This window comes from Hypanus sabinus, chromosome 16 (genome assembly GCF_030144855.1).
Source record: "Hypanus sabinus isolate sHypSab1 chromosome 16, sHypSab1.hap1, whole genome shotgun sequence".
NCBI classification, from domain to species: Eukaryota; Metazoa; Chordata; class Chondrichthyes; order Myliobatiformes; family Dasyatidae; genus Hypanus; species Hypanus sabinus.
In genome coordinates this window covers 34438213-34464745 of record NC_082721.1, presented here as the reverse complement: position 1 = coordinate 34464745, position 26533 = coordinate 34438213, and the positions used below count along the sequence as shown (strand labels likewise).

Genomic DNA, 26533 nt, shown 5'->3' with positions numbered 1-26533 from the left:
TCAAAATGGTTCCAAAGGTGATTAAAAGAACGTTTCCAGCTTTTTCAGGATCATGGGTACATTCATTTAAACATGAAATCACTATTTAATAAAAGTACAGTCACACCGATGGATTATCTTTATTTGATAGATTATTATAGAGTGGTAGATTTAAGTTAGAAAATACAGGACTAGTTTAGATATTAATAAATCCTTTTAGCAAGGAACAATGAAGTTATAGAACAAATGATCGCCTCATTCCACTGAGCATTGAGTATTTGTATATTTAATTAGACTAACTCTGGGCTGCCAAAGATTTCACGTTACAGTGAAAAGAAAAACACAAGCGTAATCAAAATGACCTGCTAAGCTAACTTCAATTCAACAAAGTTCTCAGAGAAGAGAACTTTCTAGATATTGCTCTACCTAACTGGCCTTGAACTTTTAAAACTCATCCAGTGGATTACAGCACAATTCCAAAAACAAAATGCTATAAATGATGAAATTGTGAAAAAGTCATACAAAATTCTGCAAATAGTCTGTAATTCAGTCAACATCCACCACAGGAAAAATGCAATGATGACCATATGATACGGGAGTAGAATTAGCCCATTCAGCCTATTGAGTCTGCTCTGCCATTCCATCATGGCTATTTTATTAATCCTCTCAACCCCATTCTCCTGTTTTCACTTCATAACCTTTGACACCCTCACTAATCAAGAACCTATCAACTTATGCTTTAAATATAACCAATGATTTAGCCTCCATAAGCGTCTGTGGCAAAGAATTCCAGATTCACCACCCTCCGGCTAAAGAAATTCTTTTACATCTTTGTTCTCAAGGAACACCCCTCTATTCTGAGGCTCTGTAATCTGGTCCTAGTCTCACTTACTATAGGAAACATTTCCACATCCATTCTGTTTAGGCCTTTATTCCACCTATATGTAATAGGTTTTCATGACATCCCTCCTCATTCCAGTAAGTATAGACCCAGAACATCAAATGCTTCTCATAACCTTTTCATTCCCAGAATCATTCTCATGAATCTCCTCTGGATTCTCTCCAATGCCAGCACATCTTTACTTTGATATTTATTTCTTCTACCAAAATGCATGACCTTACACTTCCCCACACTATATTCCATTTGCCACTTCTTTGCCCATTCTTCTAATCTGTCTTAGTCCTACTGGAAACACTCTGCTTTCTAAGCACTATCTGCCCCACCAACTTATCACCTAGAACGTGTTTCTGGCACTGAGTCTGGCCCTGTGGCTCAGAGGGGTAGGCAACTGAACAGGATAGCAGCAGTAACAGGGTACTCTACAGTTAGAGGGACAGATAGTGATTCTGTGGATGCGAAAAAGAAGCACAGATGGTAGTTTGCCTCCCAGGTACCAGGCTTCGCAATGTTTCTGAATGTGTCCACAATATCCCGAAAAGGGAGTGTGAGCAGCCAGAAGTCGTGGTACACATTGGTACCAACAACATAGGTAGACATCCTAAAACCAGAATGCAGGGAGATAGGAAGGAAGTTGAGAAGCAGGACCTCAAGGGTAGTAATCTTGAGATTGCAGCCTGTGCCAGGAATAGAATGACATGGCTGAAGAATTGGACAGGGGGCAAGAATTCAGATTTCTGGATTATTGGGACCTCTTCTAGGGCAGGTGTGACCTGTATAAAACGGATGGGTTGCATTTGAATCCTTGCAGGCAGGTTTGCTAGAGCTGTTGGGAGTAGTTTAAACTAATATAGCAAGGGGATGTGAACCTGTACAATAGAACTGAGGATGAGCCAGCAGGTTTGCAAGTAAATGATGGGGGTAATATGAAGGACAAGCCAATGATTGAGTAGAAATGCAGACAGTGCAAAGAGTTAAGTTGTACCACAGAGGCAAAATTCTTAAGAGTGAAGAACGGATGACTTAAGGTGATGTACTTATATACATGTAGTATTTGGAGTAAGGTGGATGAACTCGTGGCGCAATTAGAGATTGATTGTTGTGACGTTGTGGGCATCACTGAGTCATGGCTGAAAGAAGGTCATAGTTGGGAGCTAAATATCGAACGATATACTTTGTATCGAAAGGAAGGGCAGGAAGGCAAAGGCAGTGGTGTGGCTCTGTTGGTAAAAAGAAATGGAATTACATATTTAGAAAAAGGTCACACAGGGTCAGGGAATGTTAAAGCTTTGTGGCTGGAGTTAAAACTGCAAGGGTAAAAAAAAACATTATGGGAGTCATATACAGGCCTCCCAATAGTAGCCAAGATAGGAAGTTGAGATTGCAAAGGAAGCTGGAAAAGGCATGTCATAAGGGTAATGTCACAATTGTAATGGGGGACTTCAATATGCAAAGAGATTGAGAAAATCAAGTTGGTGTCAGATCACAAGAGAGGGAATTTGTTGTATGCCTATAAGATGGCTTTTTAGAGCAGCTTGTGCCTACTCAGAGAAAGGCCATCTTAGATTAGGTGTTGTGTAATAATCCAGATTTTATTAGGGAGCTTAATGTAAATGAATCCTTAGGAGACAGTGATCATAACATGATTAAATTTATACTCAAATATGAGAGGGAGAAGCATAAGTCACATGTATCAGTATCACAATGGGATAAAGGGAATTACAGAGGCATTAGAAAGGAGCTTGCCCAGGTGGATTGGAGGAGGATACTGGCAGGGATGATGGCAGAACAGAGGAGGCTGAAGTGTCTGGGAATAGTTCCCAAGGTGCAAGATAGTAATGTCCCACAGATGAAGCTGTTCACAAAATGGCAGGGGTAGGCAACTATGGATGATGAGGTAAGTTTGTTACGCCTGCAGCCCCCTCCTTTGTGAGAATCGCAAGTTCACTATTGGGTTGGGTCAGGAGACCCAGGAAATGAGAGAGAGACGTGCGGAATGTCTCGTTCCCCCGGCGATATAAAGCTACGAGACATGGCATTGTCTCTGGAAGGCGAACTTGTGGATTGAAAATACTGTGCTACGTGGAAGCCCTCAGGCAAAGTGGGCTGGTTGAGGGAGGGATTGCATCACCCCCAACCTGATTGACATCTGCGACCCTGTGAGTCAGGATAAAAGAGGGTCTGTGGGAACAGCCCCTCAGACACACCAGAAGAAACACTAGTGATCCCGTAATAGCGGAAGCCAGTAGGGAGGAAGCCACGTGCGTTCGGTTCCATTCGCCACGGAGCCGGTGGCTCTTCTCATGGGAGTTTGGCTTTTAGCTAACAACGGGGAAACCAACTCCCACGACTGAAAGGATTGGCATCATAAAAGACCTGGGCAAGTTTAACCCGTCTCTCTCTTAAACCCAGCTTGAACGAACTAACAGTGACTTTTATATTTCCATCGGACAATACATTATCCTCTAGACAACGATAGAGCTATTTCTTCTTATTATTATTATACTCGCGCTTTTAGATTTAGTATTGACGACGTATATTATCTGTATGTTTGCATTAATCTTACTTTTGTGCCCCTTTTTCAATAAATACTTTTAAAAATAGTACCATCAGACTTCAACAGACCTCTCTATCTTTGCTGGTAAATGACCCAGTTACGGGGTTACGTAACAAGTTAAGGACTGCATAAAAGCCAAGAAAAGGGCATATAATGTAGCAAAAGTGATTGGAAGTTGGATGATTGGGAAGTTTTAAAAAATCCAACAAAAGGCAATTAAAAAGCCTTAAGAAGGGAAAAGATGAAATATGAGGGCAAGCTTGCCAATAATATAAAGCAGGATACTAAAAGTTTTTTCAGTTATATAAAGAGTAGAAGGGAGGTGAGAATCGATATTGGACCACTGGAAAATGATGCTGGTAAGGTAGTAATGGAGGACAAAGAAATGGCGTAAGAACTTAATAAGTACTTTGCATCAGTCTTCACCGTGGAAGACTTTTGCAGCGTGCCAGAGGTTTCTGAGTTTCAGAGAGCAGGAGTGAGTGCCATTGCTATTAAAAATGAAAAAATGCTAGGCACACTGAAAGGTCTTAAGATGATTAAATCACCTGGACCAGATGGACTAAATCCTAGAGTTCTGAAAGAGGTTGCTGAAGAGACAGGAGAAGCATTGGTTCATTTGATTCTGGCATGGTTCTGGAAAACTGGAAAATTGCAAATGTCACTCCACTCTTTAAGAAGGGAGCAAGGCAAAAGAAAGGAAATTATAGGCCAGTTAGCCTAATCTCAGTGATTGGGAAGTTGCTGGGTTCCATTATTAAGGATGAGGTTTTGGGGTACTTGGAGACTAACGACAAAATAAGTCGAAGTCAACATAGCTTCTGTGAAGGGAAATCTTGCCTGACAAATCTGTTAGAGTTCTTCAAGGAAGTAACAAGCAGGGTGGACAAACGAGAGGCAGTAGATGTCATTTACTTGGATTTTCAGAAGGCATTTGCTAAGGTGACATACGAGGCTGCTGAGCAAGATAAAATCCTGTAGCATTACAGGAAAGATACTGGCATGGATATAGGAATGGCTGACTGGCAGGAGGCAGCAAGAGGGAATAAAGGGGGCCTTTTCTGGTTTGCTGCCAGTGACTAGTGGTGTTCCTCAGGGGTCAGTATTGGGAACGCTACTTTTCACACTGTTTGCCATTATGGAATTGATGGCTTTGTGGCAAAGTTTGCAGATGATACAAAGATAACTGGAGGAGTATGTAGTGCTGAGGAAGCAATGCAATTGCAGAAGGACTTATCCATGTTGGAAGAATGGACAAAAATGTGGCAGTGTTGGGAAATATATGATAACGTATTTTGGTAAAAGGAATAATAGTGTGGACTATTAACTAAACGGAGAGAAGATTCAAACATCAGAGGTTCAAAGGGACTTAGAAGTCCTCGTGCAAGACTCGCAGAAGGTTAATTTACAGGTCGAGTTTGTGGTAAAGGCGGCTAATGCAATGTTGGTATTCGTTTCAAGGGTAAGAGAATATAAAGCAAGGAGATAATGCTAAGCCTTTATAAGACACTAGTCAGGCCACACTTGGAGTCAACAGTTCTGGGTCCTGTATCTCCGAAAAGATGTATTATCATTGGAGTGTCCAGAGGAGGTTCATGAAGATGATTCTGGGAATGAAGGCGTTAACATAACCATTCCTAATTTCTCTAATGTAAGATGACGCCACGTACGGTTGCCGTGTTGCAAGCTCTGTTCCAACTTTACAGTATACTTTTAACTTCTGCGTTTTCCTTCGCATTTCTCGTTCAAGTAGCAGATCAGAAATGATAGACTGACTCTCCTGAACATCAAGAAGTTGGCATTTACCCACTACGTGCCGCCTTTTCTACACTGAGATCCCCTATTTGCATGATTAATGGGAGACTCGCCACTACACCGCCACTACCTCGGAAGCAGCATTGGAGGCAAGGGAGAAGGGCTGGTGTGGTAGGGAGGTTGAGACGGCATGCTAATCGGCTGCCACTCCCTAGCATACCCCTAGCTAATGTTCAGTCTCTGGAGAATAAGCTCTGTGAACTGAGAGTCAGAATCTCCTAACAGCAGGAAACAAAGGAATGCACCATTTTGTGCTTCGTGGAGACCTGGATGATGGTGGAGATACCAGATCATGCTAATGAGCCCTCTGGGTTCTCCCTGTTCCAGGCAGACAGATGCAAAAACCTCTCTGGGAAGAGTAAAGCAGGTGGGATATGCTTCATGATCAATAATGCCTGATGCAATCCCCAGAACGTGCATGCTCTCAAATCCCTTTGTTCCCCGGATCTGGAGTATCTGGTGCTGCAGTGCAGACCTTTCTGGCTGCCTAGGGAGCTCACGTCTATAATTATCATAGCTGTGTATCTTCCACCACAGGCTGATACTGACCTGGATCTCAAGGAACTGTACGAGACCATCAGCACCCTGCAGACTGCACACCCAGAGGCTGCCTTCATCGCCGGTGACTTTAATAGAGTGTCACTGACTAAAATCTTTCTCAAGTTTTGCTAACACATCCAGCTAAGCACATGGGGAGATAGCATACTCAACCACTGCTACTCCCTTCTGCAACGCTTACAAAGCGCTCCTCTGTCCCCCATTTGGAAAATCAGATCACTCCTCCATTTTACTGTTGACAACGTACAGGCAGAAGCTGAAACAAGAGGCGGCCATAGTTAAAACCGTCCACTGTTGGTCCAATCAATCAATCTCTCCATACTGCAGGACCGCTTTGATGACATCAACTGGAATGTCTTCCATGATGAGGATGTCTCCGACTTCACGGGGAAGGGGTCACAAGTTTCATCTGGAAGTGTATCAAGGATGTTGTCCTCCAGAAGTCAGTCAGAGTTTTTCCAAACCAGAAACCCTGTATCAACATTTCTGTGCAAGCAGCACTTACCACGCAAGACAGAGCTTACATTGCCAAGAAGCTAAAGAAATTGCTTACAGAGCTCAATAAACGTAGCTACGATCTACAAAGTCATCAAGGCAGTGAAACAACAATAGAGACAAGATTCAGACTCAACTTTCCACCAACAACACACATAGCCTATGGCAAGGTCTGCACACCATTGCAGACTTCAAACCTAAATCTAGTGGAATTTCCAACATCAATGCCTCTCTCCCTGATCAGCTTTTTCACATTTGATTCGACGTCGCCAGTACTGAGCCCCTGAGGAGACCTGCAAATGATGCGACAGGCAGCTTGGTCATTTCTGAGGCTGAAGTACGCAGATGTTTCCAACGGGTGGACAGTCACAAGGCTGCAGGATTGGACGGCACCCCAGGGAAAGTATTCAGGATGTGCGTGGCGCAACTGAGAGGCATGTTTACAGAAATTTTAATCTCTCCCTCTCCCAGTGTAGAGTGTCCTCCTGCTTCAAATCATCTACCATTGTCCCTGTACCTAAAAAGACCAAGGTAACATGTCTGAACAACTGGCATCCTGTCACTCTCACCTCAATAATAAGCAAATGATTTGAGAAGCTGGTCAAGGACTACCACTGCAGCATGTTGATACCCACACTGGACCGCCTACAATACACCTACCAATAGAACCAATCATCACACGATGCAATAGCCACAGCTCTGCACACCATCCTTACACATCTGGAGAAGAGGGATGCTGATGGGAAAATGCTGTTCTTGGACTACAGTTCAGCATTCAACACCATCATTCCCTCCAGGCTCGACAAGAAGCTCAGAGATCTTGCAGATCACCGGCAGGTGGAAAGAACGGGCTCCATCACCTCTGCCCCTCAGGGTTGAATCTTAAGCCCCCTCTTTTACTCTTTGTATATCCATGACTGTGTCACCACCCACAGCACCAATCTGCTAATTAAGTTTACTGACGACACTAACTGATTGGCCTAATCTCAAATAATAATGAGGCAGCCTACAAAGAAGAAGTCATCACACTGACACAGTGGTATCAAGAAAACAACCTCTCCCTCAACGTCGCAAAAACAAAGGAGCTGGTTGTGGATTACAGGAGGAATGGAGACAGGCTAACCCCTATAGACATCAATGGATCTGGGGTTGAGAAGGTGAACAGCTTTAAGTTCCTCGGCATAAACATCACCGAGGATCTCACGAGGTACATACCAGCTGTGTGGTTAAAAAAAAGAACAACATCACATCTTTCACCTCAGACCTTCAACCTCAGGTTGAAGAAGTTTGGTATGGCCCCCCAAATTCTAAGAACTTTTTATATGGGCACCATTGAGAGCATCCTGACTGGCTGCATCACTGCTTGGTTGGGAACTGTACTTCCCTCAATTGCAAGACTCTGCAGAGAGTGGTGCAAACAGCCTAGCTCATCTGTAGATGTGAACTTCCCACTATTCAGGACATTTACAAAGACAGTGTATTAAAAGGGCCTGAAGGATCACTGGAGACCTGAGTCACCCCAACCACAATCTATTCAAGCTGCTACCATCCAGGAAACGGTACCGCAGCATAAAAGCCAGGACCAACAGGCTCCGGGACAGCTTCTTCCACCAGGCCATCAGGCTGCTTAATTCATGTTGACATAACTGTATTTTTATGTTACATTGACTATCTTGTTATACATAATATTTATTATAAATTACTATAATTAAACATTTAGATAGAGATGTAAGATAAAGATTTTTAATCATGTATATGAAGATGTAAGTGATAAAGTCAATTCAATTCCAGAATCATTCCAGAATCTTGTGCTTCTTGGAAGATCACTGCCAATGCCACCACAATCTCTTCATTTTCCTTTCAGAAACCTGGGGTGTAGTCCACCTGGTCCAGGTGACTTAGCTACCTTTATACATTTCAGCTTCCCAAGCACTTTCACCTTAGTAATAGCAGCTACACATTTCTGCCCCTGATGCTTTTGAAAGATCCATGTGACAAGTTAATTCAGTTTCTCTTTCCACAAACATCCTGTTAAGTATCACCAACATTCTCATTTTGAATGCACAACAATACTTGGATGAAGGGAATATGATCATAATGCTTCAGCCATCTGGACTATGAACTAGTGCCCCTGCTTTAATGTTTTACTCCAAAAATAACCACAACATTTTGGAGTTTTCTGCATTAAACGGGTCCATCTGAGACCAATACCATGAAACATCACGAACACCCGCTGCTGCCTGTAAGGAGTTTGTACGTTCTCACTATGAACGCATGGGTTTCCTCTGATACTCTGGTACTGCGGTTTCCTCCCATAGACCAAAGACATATTGGTTGGTAGGTTAATTGGTCATTGGAAACGTCCTATGATTAGGCTGGGATTAAATCAGAAGGGTCTATTCTGTGTTTTATCACAATAAATAAATAAAATAAAAACTATTTAATTCTCAGTATTCTTGGAAGAGATAAATGAATATTCCCAATTCCAAAAGTCAATACATTTTCATGACAATTACCTTCATCTTCAAGAGTTGGGAAGCTTCTAGCTCCCCGGAGGTCATACCGCTTCTCTTCATCTTCTGTAGGAATTTGACTAGCTGAAAAGGCTTGTCCTGGGCCGACATATTTAGGAACTGGTAGAGAGGCTCGTCCTCTCTTAGATGGGGATGATTTCAATGCTGTAAAATAATGAAACTGAAATATTAAATAACCATACACACAAGAGATCTGCATTTGCTGGAAATCTTGAGCAGCAAACACACAGTGCTGGAGAATCTCTGCTACTCAGACACACTCACAGACAAGGAGGTGCTATCATATTCTGGCAAACTGACCTCTACCTTGCTGAGGCCAGACAGCAGCTCTTAGGCACTTCCTCTTACCCCGTTAAACAGAACACTACTAAGAAGCATCAAACAACATTCTGCAACATCACCAAACTCATCGACTCTGGAGATCTCCCATCTGTTGCCACCAATCTCATAGTTCCTATACTCCACACTGCTTGCTTCTACCTCTTAACCAGTATCCACAAATCTAACTGTCCCAGTAAACCCACTGTTTCTGCCTGCTCCTACTTCATTGAACACATATCCACAGACCTCAATTCCATTTTGACCCCATTGGTTCTGTCACTTCCTACCTACATCCATGACATTATACATCACTTCAATCAATTTCAGTACCATACCCCGGATCACCTTATTTTTACTGTGGATATCCAGTCCCAATACACTTTCATCCCTCATCAGGAAGACCTTAAAGTTCTCTGCTTCTTTCTTGACAACAGATCTAACCAGGTTCTCTCCACCATCACTGTCCTCCTTCTGATGGAATAGTTCTCACCCTCAACCTCTTTTGGCTCCTCTCACTTCTAAAACTTCTTTCTCCTCCCCCCTTTCAATCTCTGTAGATAAGACTATTTACTAATATCTTTTACAAACCCACTGACAGTCACAATTATCTTGACTATACCTCTTCCCAGCCTGTCATTTGTAAGAATGCTATTTCCTTTTCTACGTTCCTCCATCTCTGCCACATCTGTTCTCTGGATGAAGCTTTCCATTTTAGAACATCTGAGGTCCTCTTTTTTTTGAGAATGGGCCTTCCCTTCCACCAGCATTGATACTGCTGTCACTCATATTTCCTCCATTTCTCCCACATCTGCCCTCACCAAATTGTTCCACTGCTGTAAGAGGGACGGAGTTCCCCTCATCTTTACATATTATACCATTGAGCCTCAAATCTAGCACATCATTCTCCAAACTTTCAATGGGATCCTACAACTTAGCACACCTTTCCCTCTCCCTCTTCTCCGCTCTCCGTAGAGATCACTCTCTACATGACTCCCTTGTGCACACATCCCTCCCCACTAATCTCCCTCCTGGCATTTAACTCTGTAAGTGCGATATCTGACCCTACACCTCCTCCAACACTACTCAGGGTCCCAAAAAATCCTTTAAGGTGAGGTGACACTTCACCTGCATGCCTGTTGGGGTCACCTACTGCATTTGATGCTCCCAGTGTGGCCTCCTCTACATAGGTGAGACATGATGCAGATTGAGGGACTGTTTCGTCAAGCACCTTTGCTCTGTTCAGTACAAAAGGCATGATCTCCTAGTGGCTACCTATTTCAATTTGACTTCCCATTCCCATTTCAATAATGCTGTCCATGGCCACATCTACTGACACAATAAGGCCTAACCGAGGTTAGAGGAGCAACACCTCATTCAGTCTGGGCAGCCTTCAACCTAGTGGCAAGAACAATGATTTCTTTAATGTTTGGAAATTACTCCTCCCCTCCTTTTCTCTTTTTGTATTTCCCATTCTGGTTACCCTCTCACCCATTCTCTTCACTTTCCCATCACCTCCCTTTAGTCTTATCTATCACCAGCCAGCTTGTACTCTGTCCTCCTCTCACCACATTCTCATTCTGGATTCCACCCCTTCTTTTCCAGTCCTAATAAAGGGTCTCAGCTCGAAATGCCAACTGTTTATTTCCCTCCATAGATGCTGCCTAACTTGCTAAGCTCCTCCAGCATTTTATGTGTGTTACTTAAATGACCATCTTAATTAATAATTTCTATTAGAATTAATCTCCAGCCAGTAGAAATACTACACTGTCCAGAAGTGTGAGTGTGTATGACAAATCATCATTTTGTTGAGTTATTTCAGATCTGTTCTTCCAACAGGCTGCAGAGGGTCTGACATGATTAGTTTGCTCCAAAAATACAAATTCAGTCCTTGTAATATTCCAAAGAGCCTCCAAAGAGAACACCAGATGTACAAAAAAGCTGGATGAACACAGCAGGTCAGGCAGCATCTGTTGAAAGAAGCAGTCAACGTTTCGGGTCAAGATCCTTCGTCAGGACCCAAAACGGTGACTGCTTCTTACAACGGATTCTGCCCGACCTGCTGTATTCATTGAGCATTTTTGTACGTCTTATTTGACCACAGCATCTGCAGTGTACTTTGTGTTTCCAAAGAGAACATAATGCTTACTTACATGAAGACTTTCTGAAGACAGTGTTGCTCATAAATTTATAAAACCTTTCAGCATAGAAGCTTGGCCGATGCACTGATACAGTGTCCTGTAAAAAAAATTCCAAGGGAAAAAAAAGCACTCAGTTTGAATAGAAATTGTTTTAGTAAATTTAAGGAGAGCCAAAATAGTTAAATCAATCAAATATCAAAATTTTAATTGCCGGGCAGAAAGTTACTCAGAAATCCTGAACTTTTTGTATGGGGCACAATAATGAATTTTGTCTGACTAGAGATGCCCTCAATTAAATAAAAAAATAAAAATTCAGAAATGTGTTTCTAAAATTAACTCAGTGTTAGCTGATTTTAGTCAACACAGTAATTGATTTCAATATACCTGAATAACAGAAGGATTCCTGCTCCTGATCCTAACAAATGAGTCTATATCTACATTATCAACTCAGTATAGGTGCAGACCAAATAATCACCTTGCAGTCAGATAATCTAGTCACTTGCACTACCTATGATTCTCAGGTACCCACAGAGCTACAGTCCACAGACGATGCTGGCATCATGAACCAGAAGGCGTGAAGTTTGCATGTAGTTTCAAAGAAAGCATTGTCCTTTGAGTTTAGTAAATAAATATCGAGTCCCATGTTGGACCAGCAGATCTTTCCACCGAAAGTGTCTCCACATGATGCCCGCAGTACGCTGTTTTGTCAAATAAAGAAGCTGCTTTGTATCTACCTGTAACTCTTTCTCCGGTGACTTCATTCACGCAACAACACTCGGCACAGCACAAACTACACGAACACTGTATAATAAATGTAACTTCTACATTGCAGGAATGTCATTAGAGTAAAACTGGCTCTTGTGTTTTAATATACATCTTGTATATCTTCAACATATAACCCTTAATTGTAGACCATCCAAGGATGTGATTGCGTTCATCCCAGAGCCTTTTCATTTTACCTTTCTCTTGAAACTAACCATAAAAAAGGCATGTGCCTAAGAAGAATAATGTGAGCTGCCTTAATGACCATCACCCAGTAGCATTCACATCTACAATGATGAAATGCATTGAGAGGTTGGTCACGACTAGACCGAACTCCTGCCTCAGCAAGGACCTGGACCCATTGCAATTTGCCTATCGCCACACTAGGTCAACGGCAGATGTAATCTTAATGGTTCTTCACACAGCCTTAAACCATCTGGACAATACAAACACCTTTGTCAGGATGCTGATCATCAACTATAGTTCAGCATTTAACACCATCACTCCCAGAATCCTGATTGTGAAGCTACAGAACCTGGGCCTCTGTGCCTCCCTCTGCAATTGGATCTTTGACTTCCTAACTAGAAGAACACAATCTTTGCAAATTGGCGATAATATCTCCTCCTCGCTGACAATCAACACTGGTGCATCTCAGGGGTGTGTGCTCAGCTCACTGCTCTACTCTCTCTATACCCATGACTGTGTGGCTAGGCATAGCTCAAATACCATTTATAAATTTGCCGATGATACATCCATTGTTGGTAGAATCTCAGATGGAGATGAGAGGGCGTACAGGAGTGAGATATGCCAACTAGTGGAGTGGTGTTGCAGCAACAACCTTGCACTCAACACCAAGATAAAAAAGCTGATTGTGGACTTCAAGAAGGGTAAAATGAAGGAACACATGCCAATCCTCAGAGTGAAAAAGAAGTGGAGAGAGTGAGCAGCTTCAAGTTCCTGGGTGTCAAGATCTTTGAGGACCTAACTTGGTCCCAACATATCGATACAGTTATAAAGAAGGCAAGACAGTGACTATACTTCATTAGGAGTTTCAAGAGATTTAGTATGTCAACAAATACACTCAAAAACTTCCATAGATATACCGTGGAGAGCATTCTGACAGGCTGCATCACTGTCTGGTATGGTGGGGGGGGGGGGGGGGGCACTACTGTACAGGACCGAAAGAAGCTGCAGAGGATTGTAAATTTAGCTGGCTCTATCTTGGGTACTAGCCTACAAATGACCCAGGACCTCTTCAAGGAGCAGTGTCTCAGAAAGGCAGTGTCCATTATTAAGGACCTCTAGCACACAGGCATGCCTTTTTCTCACTGTTACCATCAGGTAGAAGGTACAGAAGCCTGAAGGCACACACTCAAATTCAAAAACAGCTCCTTCCCCTCTGCCAACCAAATCCTAAATGGACTTTGAACCCGTGAATACCAGCTCACTTTTTTACATATATTATTTCTGTTTTTGCATGATTTTTAATCTATTCAATATTCGTATACCTTAATTGATCTACCTATTTATTTATTTTTTCTTCTTCTTCTTCTTCTTCTGTATTATCTATTGCATTGAACTGCTGCTGCTAAGTAAACAAATTTCATGACACGTGTCTGTGATAATAAACCTGATTCTGATTCTGTTTTGATTCTGGAATAGGGGAAACTAGGAAATGAAATCTTTGAAATATTTCAGTTGAGTACTCCACATGGAAAACAGACTGTGTGAATGATTAAAAGAGCATTAGTTTGTTTTTAAATATTACTGTATACACAGAACACAGAGTAGGTTAAAGGGTAGGCACATTGTGGGCAAAAGGGCCTGTACTGTGATATAGTTTCTAAGATCAATCTAACCCCTCCATCCCACATAGCCCTCCACTTTTCTTTCATTCATGTGCCCATCTAAGATTCTCTTAAATGTACCTAACGTACTTCCACTACCACCATCCCTGGCAGTGTGTTCCACATACAGTACCTATAAAGCACACCTACAGGTGTTTAAAAAAAAAACTCTCTGACACCCCCCTATATTTTCCAACAAGCACCTTAAAGTTATGCCCCTCATTTTAGCTATTTCTGTTCTGCCCTGTCCTGCGAAAGTTTCTGGCTGTCCACACTATCTATGCTGCTCATCATCTTGTACACCTCTCATCTTCCTTCCCTCCAAAGGGAAAGACCCTAGCTCACTCAACCTTTCCTCATAAGACATGCCCTCTAATCCAGGCAGCATTCTGATAAATCTTCTCTGCACCCTCTCTAAAGCTTCCACATTGTTCCCATGATGAGTCAACCAGAACTGTACACAATTGGAGGTCTCAAGATGGCGCTTATGGAGTAAACCGCTTTTGGCTTTGCTCCAAACCTTTTATGTCTTTTTAACCTACAAACACCCCTTAAATGATCTTTTTTTACCTTTTCTAAAGGGGTTTAAATATATAGAATTTTTCTTTTTAACTAATCGATCTATTTTCAACTCGCTGAAATGTCTAAAGCAAAAGAATCGAAACAGACCAAAGAACTGATAACTTTAGAAACTATTGTAAAGCTTATAGAAGATAAATTTGCGGCTCTGGAGAGAAAAATTACCGAACAGCTTTTTGCGTCTGATGAGCGTTTAAAATCATTCGAAGGAGAACTTAAAACACTTTCACTGGAACTACAAAAACAACAAGCAAGTACTTAGGTACTTGAAGAAGCCGCTCGGAAGAAAGAACATATTATCAAATCTTTGAAACGAGAGCAAGCTTCGACTTCTCAACAGATGGATCGTTATAAATCTAAAATTATTGATCTTGAAAATCGCTCTCGAAGACAAAATCTTCGGCTAATTGGGATTCCGGAAAAATTTGACAGCGGTGATCTTACCGTTGTCTTTTCTAAACTTCTAATGGATGTCTTTGGTTCAGAAGTTCTGGACTCTCCTCCAATAATCGATCGTGCTCACCATATCTCTCGCTATCATTCTGATTCAGACAAACCACGGCATGTAATTCTCCGGATCCATTACCCTCATATCAAAGAGCGACTGATTCGAGCCACTTGGAAAAAGGGTATGATTAACTTTCAAGAATTCAAATTTCGTATTTTGGAAGATTATAGCCCTGAAGTTTTAAGGGCAAGAATGGCTTTTAGACCAGTTATGTCTAAATTTCACCAGGAAGGCTACAAGCAAGCGCTGTTATTTCCAGCACATCTGAGAGTTACTTCTGAAGATGGAACTGTTCGGCTGTTTAAATCTCCAGCGGATGCTCAAAGTTTTTTGGAACAATGACACTCTATCGCATTGACTAATGTAATAATTAGTCTATAAATTTCAATCTCTTACAGAATGATGGTTTTTTTTTAGGTATGGCTGACATGTATTTTTTATATATTGTAAAAGTTCTCTTTTTTTTGGTCTATTCTGATTTTATTATTTTTTATATTTTATTAATCTATTAATGAAAATAGCTGATTAGGGTTCCTTTTTTTAAGTTTGTATAAGCTTTTTTAAAATATTTTTAACATTTAAATATTAAGATTTTTAAAAAAAAAATAATAAAATGGCGTTTCTTCTTCCCGACAGACTTTAGTGCTTGGAACGTCATATCCGTTTTGATGAGTTTGAAAGTTTTAAACTCTTACTTAAAATACTAATTTAGTAGTATTTATTTATGGGTTTTATCAATTTAATTTTTTTAACCCTTTTGTTATATATATATATATATATATATATAATACTAATTTTATATTTTAACTTTTGTTATATTAATCCTTTCTTATAATATGAGTTGTTTGTATTTTTTTCAATTTTTTTTGTCTGAGTTGCCATCTTGAGACACGGGGGTAATTTTAGTATTAGATTGCCTGCTTGCCTCTTTTTGGCTTTTTTCCCAGGGTTTCGAGGGTGGAGGGAGGAGGATTTTTCTTTTTCTTTTTTTTCTTTTTGCTTGCTTTTTGCATAGTTTTATTTCATGGGCCTATATGAAACTACAAAAATGGTTGCAGTGCCGTGACTTCCTGTTTCTCCTTGAACTCACTTCCTTCTTCCGGGTTCATGAGTTCACTTTTTTTTAAATTTATGTGTTAACTGTAATAAATATTGTCAATATGGATAGGAATATTAATTTTGTTTCTTGGAATACTAATGGTTTAAATCATCCGATCAAACGGAAAAAAATATTTAAAGTATTCAACAGAATGAATGCTAATGTTATTTTTGTGCAGGAGACTCATGTAAGGAAGGTGGATAGTCAACGTTTTTTTAGGTTTTGGAAGAGCCAACAGTATCACGCAAATTCGCAAGCCAAAGTAAGAGGTGTTTCTATTTTTATAGACTCATCAACTTCTTTTATACATCATGAAACAATTTCAGATCCACAAGGTAGATTTTTGCTTATTACTGGTCTACTTTTCAATCAAAAAGTTGTTTTAGTCAACGTTTATGCTCCAAATACTGATTGTCCTGAATTTTTTAAATGCTCATTTACATCTTTTCCTAATCTGAATCAATATAGACTGATAATGGGTGGGGATTTTAACTGTTGTTTAAACCCTGTGATGGATAGATCCAAGCCTACCCAAATTCTTCCGAATAAATCAGCTTCTCTTATTAACTCTTTTATGATTGATTCAGCTATTTGTGAAATTTGGTGTTTTCTACACCCTAATGACAAAGAGTTTTCATACTTTTCCCATGTTTATCATAATTACTCAAGAATTGATTACTTTTTCATTGATCACCATTTACTCACAGATGTTACTGATTGTAAATATGACTGTATTACCATATCTGATCATGCACCTCTGAAGTTATCTATTAAAATAGCAGATTCATATATCAATGCTAAATTTTGGAGGTTTAATCCTATTTTATTGCAGGATTTAGACTTTGTTAACTTGATTAAACAACAAATTGATTTGTTTTTCGCAACAAATTCTACAGCAGAGATCTCTAGTGGAATTTTGTGGGATATTTTTAAAGCATATATTCGTGGACAGATTATTTCATACTCTGCTGGAGTTAGGAAACAAACTAATTCTAAAATATTAACATTAGTTGGTAAAATCAAAGCAATTGATAAAATTTATTCAACGACTCCTAGTAAAGAACTTTATAAAGAAAGAGTGGAACTTCAAATGGAACATAGTTTATTATTATCCTCTTCGATTGAAAGTCAGTTAATTAAATCAAAAACTCAATTCTATATGCATGGAGATAAGTCTGGTAAATTATTGGCTAACCAATTGAAAATTGTTTCGGATAAACGACAGATTACTAGAATTCGTAAACAAGATGGTACTCTGACGATCGATCACAAAGAGATAAATAGAGCCTTTCAAGATTTTTATAACTCCTTATATCAATCAGAATTCACTAAGGACTCTTCTATAATAAATGAATTTTTAAGGAAATTGAATATTCCAAAAGTAACTGTTGAGGATAATGTAATTTTAGATACACCTATTACGGAGTCTGAAATAGAAAAGGCTATTTCTTTAATGAATTCTGGTAAAGCTTCTGGTCCAGATGGTTTTCCTGTAGAATTTTTTAAATCTTTTTCTCCTATACTTTCTCCTTGGCTTTGTAAAATTTTTGAAGATGTATTAAGTGTAGGTAAACTACCACAATCTTTTTATGAAGCTTCTATTTCTTTAATTCTTAAAAAAGATAAAGACCCTACTGAATGTGCATCCAATCGACCTATATCCTGATTAAATATGGATTTTAAGATTTTCAGTAAAATTTTGGCTATTAGATTAGAAAATATATTACCTCGAATTATTTCTGAAGATCAGACTGGATTTATTAAAAATCGCTATTCATCTTTTAACATTAGAAAATTAATTATTATTTATACTTCTTCATCTAAAATACCAGAATGTGTTATTTCTTTAGATGCTGAAAAAGCATTTAACAGAGTTGAATGGCCATATTTATTTAATACAATGGAACAATTTAATTTTAGTTCAAAATTTATATCATGGATTAAATTAATATACCATAAACCTTTAGCTTCGGTTTTTACCAATAATCAAAGATCCCCTTTTTTTCAGCTATTTCGTGGTATAAGGCAAGGTTGCCCTTTAAGTCCTTTACTATTTGACATTGCTTTAGAACCGTTGGTTATAGCTATTCGTGAATCACCTAATATTCTGGGTATTACCCGTGGGGAGAGGACGTATAAAGTATCATTGTAAGCTGATGATTTGTTATTATATATATCTGACCCTGAAAAATCTATCCCTGCTATTTCGTCTTTGCTTGCTCAATTTAGTAATTTTTCTGGTTATAAATTGAATTTTAACAAGAGTGAACTATTTCCATTAAATATGCAAGTTCCAATTTATAAACATTTACCATATAAAATTGTTACAGATTATTTTACTTACCTAGGTATTAAAATTACTAAAAAACATAAAGATCTATTTAAGGTTAACTTTTTACCTTTAATTGATCAAATTAAGCAACTTGCTATGAGGTGGTCTCCACTATCTTTGTCATTGGTTGGTAGAGTTAATGCTATTAAGATGATGATACTACCTAAATTCTTATATTTATTTCAAGCATTACCAATTTTTATTCCTAAAGCTTTTTTTGATACTATTGACTCTAAAATATCTTCTTATTTGTGGCAGAACAAAAATCCTAGATTGGGTAAAAAATATTTACAGAAGCCTAAGAAGGAGGGCAGCTTGGCTTTACCAAACTTAAGATTTTACTATTGGGCAATCAATATATGGTATTTAATATTCTGGACACAAGAATGGACTATAGCTACTTGCCCACAATGGGTAAATTTGGAATGTAAATCTGTGCAAGATTTTTCACTGATTTCAATCTTAGGATCTTCACTTCCTTTTTCTTTATTCAAATTGAATAAACAGATAACTAATCCTATAGTCAGATATACATTACGAATTTGGTTTCAATTTCGTAAATTTTTTGGTTTGAATAAATTTATTTTATCATGTCCTATAATATCTAATTATTTTTTTCGGCCTTCATCTATGGATCAAGCTTTTCTTTCATGGAAAACAAAAGGTATAACATGTTTTCGTGATCTGTTTCTGGATGATAACATTATGTCCTTTGAACAACTATCTAATAAATATAATTTACCTAAAACCCATTTTTTAAGATATTTGCAAGTTAGAAATATTTTGTATAATGAGTTACAGTCTTTTTTGAAAGAATGTCCATTGGACATTACAGATAGAATTTTAGCTCTTAATCCTTATCAAAAGGGTTTAGTAGCCATCATTTATAAGATGATCATGAATTTACAGTTAGATGTATCAGAAAAAATTAAGAAGGAATGGCAAGAAGAGTTGCATTGTCCTATATCTACTGAGCAATGGGAAAAAATTTTATTATTGGTAAATTCGTCCTCTATTTGTGCTAAACATGCCCTAGTACAATTTAAGGTTGTACATAGAGCTCATATGTCTAAGGATAAACTGGCTCGATTCTATTCTCATCTTAACTCAACCTGTGATAGATGTCATTCTGATGTTGCTTCATTGACTCATATGTTCTGGTCTTGTCCTTGTATACAAAATTATTGGAAAGATATCTTCAGTATTATTTCAAAAGTCTTAAATATTAATTTTCAACCGCATCCTCTTACTGCAATTTTCGGTTTACCAATGACGGATAATAATCGTTTATCTGCTTCATCTCAACGAATGATTGCATTTGTTACATTAATGGCTAGAAGATCTATTTTATTGAATTGGAAAGAAATTAATCCTCCAACTGTATTTCAGTGGTTTTCTCAAACTATTTCTTGTTTGAGTTTAGAAAAAATTAGAAGTGTGGTTTTTGAACCTTCAGTTAAATTTGAAGAAACTTGGAGACCTTTTATTCAACATTTTCATATGAGTTGAATTGTCTTTTCCTAAACCTTACTTATATTATCCTTAATCAATTGGATGGAGGTTCAGAGTTATTGGCACTACTGTATATGTACTTAATATTATTCAATGGCCCATGTTGGTTAGTGTTTTTTTTTGCTTTTTTTTCTCTCTCTCTTTTTTTGGGGTTTTTCTTTTTTTTTCTTTTTACTTCTTTGTTCATTATTGTTCTGGGTTTGAGAGGTTATATATTTTTATTATTACATATCTGAATGTCTATTTAAACTATTAATTATGTACTCTCAAACAGTTTGTATTCATGTTTCATTTATGTTTGTTTAAAACTAATAAAAAGATTTAACAAGAAAAAAGAACTGTACACAATTGTGGTCGAACCAGAGTTTTATAGAGCTGTAACATTGAATTCAATCCCCTGACTAATGAAGGCCAACACAACTTATGCCTTCTTAACCACCCACCAACTTGCACTATGACTTTGAGGGATCTGTGGATGTGAATGCCAAGATTCCTCTGTTCATCCATACTGTTAACAATCCTGTCATTACCCTGTATTCTGCCTTCAGGTTTGACCCTCCAAAGTGAATCGTTTCACACCTTTCCTTATTGAACTCAATCTGCCACTTCTCAGCCCAGCACTGCATCCCATCACTGGCCCATTGCAACCTACAACAATCTTCTGCACCATCCACAACATCCCCAACCTTCCTATCATCTGCGAACTTACTCACCAACTCTTCCACTTCTTCATCCAAGTAATTTATAAAAATCACAAAGAACAGGGAATCCAGAACAGAACACTACTGGTCACCAATCTCCAGGTAGAATGTGCTCCCTCCACTACCACTCTAGGTCTTCTGTGTCCAAGCCATTCTGAATACACACAGCCAAGTTTCCCTGGATCACATGCCTTCTAACTCTCTGAATGAGCCTAACATGGGGGATCTTTGTCAAATGCCTTCTTAAAATCCATATACACCAAATCTACTGTTCTGCCTTCATCAATTTGTTTTGTGACTTCCTCACAAATTTCAATTAGGCTTGTGAGGCATGACTTGCCCCTTACAAAGGACAATCCCTATTCAGACTCTGCTTCTCCAAATGTTTGTAAATCCTGTTTCTAAGAATCCTCTCCAATAATTTGCCCACTAATGATGCAAGACTCACTAGCCTATACAGCGTTGTGCAAAAGTCTTGGGCACATAAATATAGTGCCTTATTGGTTAAAATAGGAAGGTAGTTGGGAAATAGAGCTAAGAGTACTAGCTCAGTAATACAGTACTATGTGTTATTTGGTCATTGGAAAAACAATATTCAGTACAGTGCCAAAGTCTTGGGCATTTTAGCTATATACATGTGCCTAAGACTTTTACAGATTACTGTAATTCATGGGGTTATCCCTATTACCATTCTTGAACAAAGGAATAACATTTGTCACCTTCAAACCTTCTGATTCTATTCCTGTGGTCAGTGAGGACTCAAAGATAATTGCCAAAGGTGCAGCAATCTCTTTCTTCACTTTCCATAGTAACCTGGGGATATATGCCCATCTGGACCCATGGACTTATCTAACTTAATGTTTTTCAAAAGTTCCAGCACATCCTCTTTCTTAACATTCTTCAAGGTCCTTCTCACTGATGAATACTGAAGTATTTATCAAGGACCTCCCCTACCTCCTCTGACTCCTTACACATTTCCACTTTTATCCCTGATCAGTCCTATCCTCACTATAGTCATCCTTCTGTTCTTCACATATGTGTAGAATGTTTTGGGGTTTCCTTAATCCTACTCACCAAGGCTTCTCATACCCACTTCTGGTTCTCCCAAATTGATTCTTAAGCTTCTTCCAGGCAACTTGTAATTCTCAGGAGACCTGTTTGAATCTTGCTTCCTAAACCTTAAGGGAGCTTCTTTTTTCCTCTTGAATAGTTAGCCCACATCTCTTGTAAACTAGAGTTCCTTTACTCTACCATCCTTTCCCTTACTCAATCGGACAAACTTATCCAGAACCCCATGCGAGTGCTTCCTAAACAACCTCCACATTTCTGATTTGTATTTCCGAGTACATTTGATCCCAATTTTGCTTCTATACTCCTGCCTAATAGCATCATAATTCACTCTTCCACAATTAAATGCTTTCTCATACAGTCTGCTCTTATACTGTCCAAGGTTATGGTAAAGGTCATGGAGATGTGGTCGTTGTCTCCTAAATGTTCACCCACTGAGAGATGACACCTGACCAGATTCATTGCCCAGTACCAGATACAGTATGGCCTCTCCTCTCATCAGCCTGTCTATATGTTTCTTCTTGGACACACCTAACAAATTCAGCCCCATCTAAACCTTTAGCATTAAGGAGGTGTCAATCAATATTAGCAAAGTGGAAATCACTCATGCCAACAACCCTGTTATTTTTGCCTTTTTGCAAACTTTGCCTCCTGATCTACACCACAGTGTCTCTATTATTTGGGGACGGGGTATGGGGGATGGGGTACCTACAGAATACTCCCAACAGAGTGATTGCTCCCTTCATGTCTCTGACTTCCATCCACACTTACTCAGTAGATGACCTCTCCACAATGTCCTCCCTTTGGTAGAAGGAATAAGGATGTAGCTTACTTACAAAATGGGGAGAAAATATGAAATCAGAAGAGCAAAGGGACTTAGGAGTCCTGGTGCAGGATTCCTTAAAGGTTAACCTTCAAGTTAAGTCAGTGGTAAGGAAGGTAAATGCAATGTTAGCACTCATTTCGAAAGGACTAGAATATAAAAGCAAGGATGTAATGCTGAGGTTTTATAAGGCAGTGGCTATACCACATTTGGAGGATCGTGAGCAGTTTTGGGCCACTTATCTAAGAAAGGATTTGCTGGCATTGGAGAAGGTCCAGAGGAGGTTCACTAGAATGATCCTAAGAATGAAAGGGTCTGTACTTGCTGGAGTTTAAAAGAATGATGGGGGATGTCATTAAAACCTATCAAAATAAAGGGGTATCCCTTTCGAACAGAGATGAGGATTTTTTTAGCCAGAGGGTGGTGAATCTGCAGAATTCTCTGTGACAGACAGAGGTTGATAGGTTCTTGATTAGTAAGGGTGTCAAAGATTATGGGAAGAAGGCAGAAGAATGGGTTTAAGAGGGTTAATAATTAGCCATAATGGAATGATGGATGAGACTAGTTGGGTCAAAAGGCATAATGCTTTTCCTATGCCTTATGGTCTATCTGCCTATTCCCTTTTCCTCCCTTGATAGTCATCCAGCTACCTGCCTTCTGCAAATTAACTCCTGACATCTCTAACCTATTACCATGTGAATGAGCCAAAGGTCATCCAGCTCCAGCTGCCTAAAACAGTCTGTAAGGAACTGCACCCCGATGCAGTTCTTGTAGACTGAAGGTCTCCTAGATCTCTCCCATCTTGCATGAGAAACACACCACTGACCTTGGATCCTCTCTAGTGAGGCACCAATGGACAACAAATGAGAAACCTGACAGAAACGTTAACTTAGCCTCTACCCCTTTTTGCTAGCTCTCCACTCCAAACTTGCCCCACTCCCACAATGTCCACTCTGCTTAAACCTAATTTTGTTTCACTGGCCCTTGCCAAGAGGCTATTAACCCAAATAATTTCAATGTCTGCAGAAAGTCTAGACCAGCCCTGCTACCTTTTCAAGTCTGGCACTTAAAACTTCACAAGCAACTGTCTCTGTGATCTCAATCTCTACAGAAAGTCCCAACAGGCCCTAATCCTATCTTAAATCAGACATTCTATTAAATTGGTACATGCAACTCTTTATGCAGTATATTCTGTGACTTTAAAATGAAAACTTACACCATCATGAACAAGTGCTTTCCAAGTATGCTCCAGTTTCTTGATCAACCTGAAAATAAACATTAGTTGATCTCTATTAACCTTGTAAATCACTATTTTAAGCTAAGATAAGGTCTTGATTAAAAATTACCATTACCTTTAGCAACTGTACTTAGATAATAAGGTTTAATCCCCACTCTTGAGCATATACAGTAATTGAGGTTAAACTGCAGCAATATAAAACAAACAGTACATTGTTGAGAGAAAGCACTTCTTGAAAGACATCTTAAATTGTGACCTCTGTTGCATCCTTAAGTGCATGTAATAAATTCCACAGCACAAACTGAAAATATTATCAATATCTGTCCCTTGAGTATCATTTTTAAAGGAGATCAAGTTATTAATCTAATTTCTTTTTCAAATATCTTGTTGTTAGAAAAAATTGAAACTTGGTCAAATGTGGTGGCAATGTCCTGTCAGGGCATTCTACAAACTGGAATCCCTTGGGTTTAGTTCAGCATAAGATCAGCTGTATCAACAAGATACATTTTGGAAAGAGCATCAACAGAAAAAAACACTATTAAAAGTTGTAATGCAGTAAGGGACCAAGTTGCACAGATCAAGTGTTCTGGTCTCCTATCACTGATGTAGATGCTACATAATTTCCAGCATGGTAGCTGCTACATTTTACAAATTATAACTAAGATACCTGGGTTATACAGGTAAAAGTTCAGACCTCCTGACCTCTTAAACCAGGGGTCAGCAACCTTTACCACTGAAAGAGCCACTTGGACCCGTTTCCCACAGAAAAGAAAACACTAGGAGCCGCAAAACCCGTTTGACATTTAAAATGAAATAACACTGCATACAACGTTTTTTTTGGCCTTTATGCTATGTATAAACAAACTATAATGTGTTGCATTTATGAAATTGATGAACTCCTGCAGAGAAAACGAAATTACATTTCTGCATGCAACAAAAACATTTTGAACTCCGAAAAAAAGATGTTGGGTTGAAGGTTACTTTTAAGTAAAATACTCAATGTCTATTTGAGTTCTTCTTGTATTTATGAAAAACGCTGAACTTAAATTTTCCGCCAGCAGCAAACCAAAAATAACGTCAGCCAGCTGTCAACCTGAAAAATAAAAGGACTATTTCACTGAACAATGAAAAAATATGAATATTCCTAAAATAATAGGCAATTAAAATATGTATCATACTTGGTTAATGGGATTTCTGCTCCTGGACCTCAGCGCACAGCATCTGCACATCAGGGCTGTATGGCGTCACCTTCATCTTTACACAGGATCGCAAGCTGTCATCTGTGAGGCGTGCACGATGTTTGTTTTTAATAAAGTTCATGTTGGAGAACACCTGCTCACATACATATGTGGATCGACAGGACTCCAAGCACATACTTTTTAATGTTTACATAAATGTCGGGGATAGCATTCCATGTTTCGAACACAAGTTTGTCCAGTTTAGGGAGGTTTTCAATATCACTCCATTTGTGATTCTGAGCAAGAATGGCCTTCTGACGGGCAACATCTTCAAGGTCTGCTGTCAAGCGTCTAAACTTGGACACCCATATGTCTTTGTCGGCTATTTCGGCCAGTTCCATCTCAAGATCAGGTTTACTCACACCTGCCAATGCAGTCGTATTCAGTAGAGATGAATCGATGCTTGGGGGAGTGACCGGGAAGGATAATGTGTTTTTTTTTCCTCTCTGAACTCACAGAAGCGTTTCCCAAATGATGTTTGCATTGCGATGATTGCAGAATGTAAATACTCCGAACTTATCATGTCGTGACCTGTGTTGACTCTCTCAAATTGGGGAAGTGAGATAAAGTGCCTTTCTGTCAATCTCTGGCAAGCACTGTCAACTTGCGCTCGAATGCCAAAACTCCTCCAACATGTGCAGGGCTGTACGTCCTTTCCCCTGAAGAGCTGTGTTCAGCGTGTTCAGGTGCGCTGTAATGTCTACCATGAAGTGTAGCTTTTCCAGCCCTTTGCTGCCCAGGAAAGTTTTCACTTCTTCCAGACACGCGACAAAGCGTTTCAGCACCTCCCCTCTGGACAGCCACCGGACTTTGTTGTGCAGCAGGAGATCAGAATATGCGCTTTCCAGCTCGACAAGTAACTAACGGAATTGACGGTGATTTAAACTTTTTGCCATTATTTTATTGACAATCTGAATGACAACATCCATTACTTCTGTGCATTCCAGAGGAAATGTTTGAGCGCACAGTGCCTCTTGGTGCAAGATGCAGTGAAAAATCAGCAGCTTTCTGTCCAGCGACTTCTGCAGTAAAGCCACAATTCCCTTGTGCGTTCCCGTCATATTCGGTGCCCCATCAGTAGTTACTGACACCAGGTGGGTAGTCTTTATTCCTTTGGCTCTTAAACAATTCAAGACAGCCTCACAGATGTCCTCCCCCCGTGTTTGGTCTTTTAGAGGTATCAACTCAATCATTTCTTCCTGTGGCCCGGCAGAGTTTACATACCGGCAGAACAGCGCTATTTGTTCAATATCACCTTTGTCTTTAGACTCGTCACAGGCAATCGAGTAGGCCACAGCTGAATTGATGTCTTTAATTTGCTGTCTTGTGATGTCTTCTGCCATTTTTATGGTTCTGTCTTTGACAGTCTTTGCAGAGAGGGGCATATCCCTGATTTTCTGCACAATTTCACTCTTGTTTTTAAAGTCCGTGAATAGATGTTCTGAAATCTTAATGAAAGATTCTTTTATATATTCACCATCTGTAAACTGTTTCCCGTGCCTGACTATTTCCTGAGCGGCAATATAATTAGC

General features: G+C 39.3%; 1 protein-coding gene across 4 annotated transcripts in view; it reads right to left on the bottom strand.

Annotated features, from left to right (window-relative positions):
• Window positions 1-26533, bottom strand: part of LOC132406214 (phosphatidylinositol 4-phosphate 5-kinase type-1 gamma-like) — a 232539-nt gene that overhangs the window by 61158 nt on the left and 144848 nt on the right. For all 4 annotated transcript variants that reach the window (XM_059991548.1, XM_059991545.1, XM_059991547.1 and 1 more), the window contains 3 exons: window positions 23743-23791; window positions 11308-11392; window positions 8819-8980 (listed from right to left, as the gene is read on the bottom strand). In XM_059991548.1, coding sequence (XP_059847531.1) covers window positions 8819-8980; window positions 11308-11392; window positions 23743-23791 — 296 coding nt within the window. The remainder of the gene's footprint in view (window positions 1-8818; window positions 8981-11307; window positions 11393-23742; window positions 23792-26533) is intronic.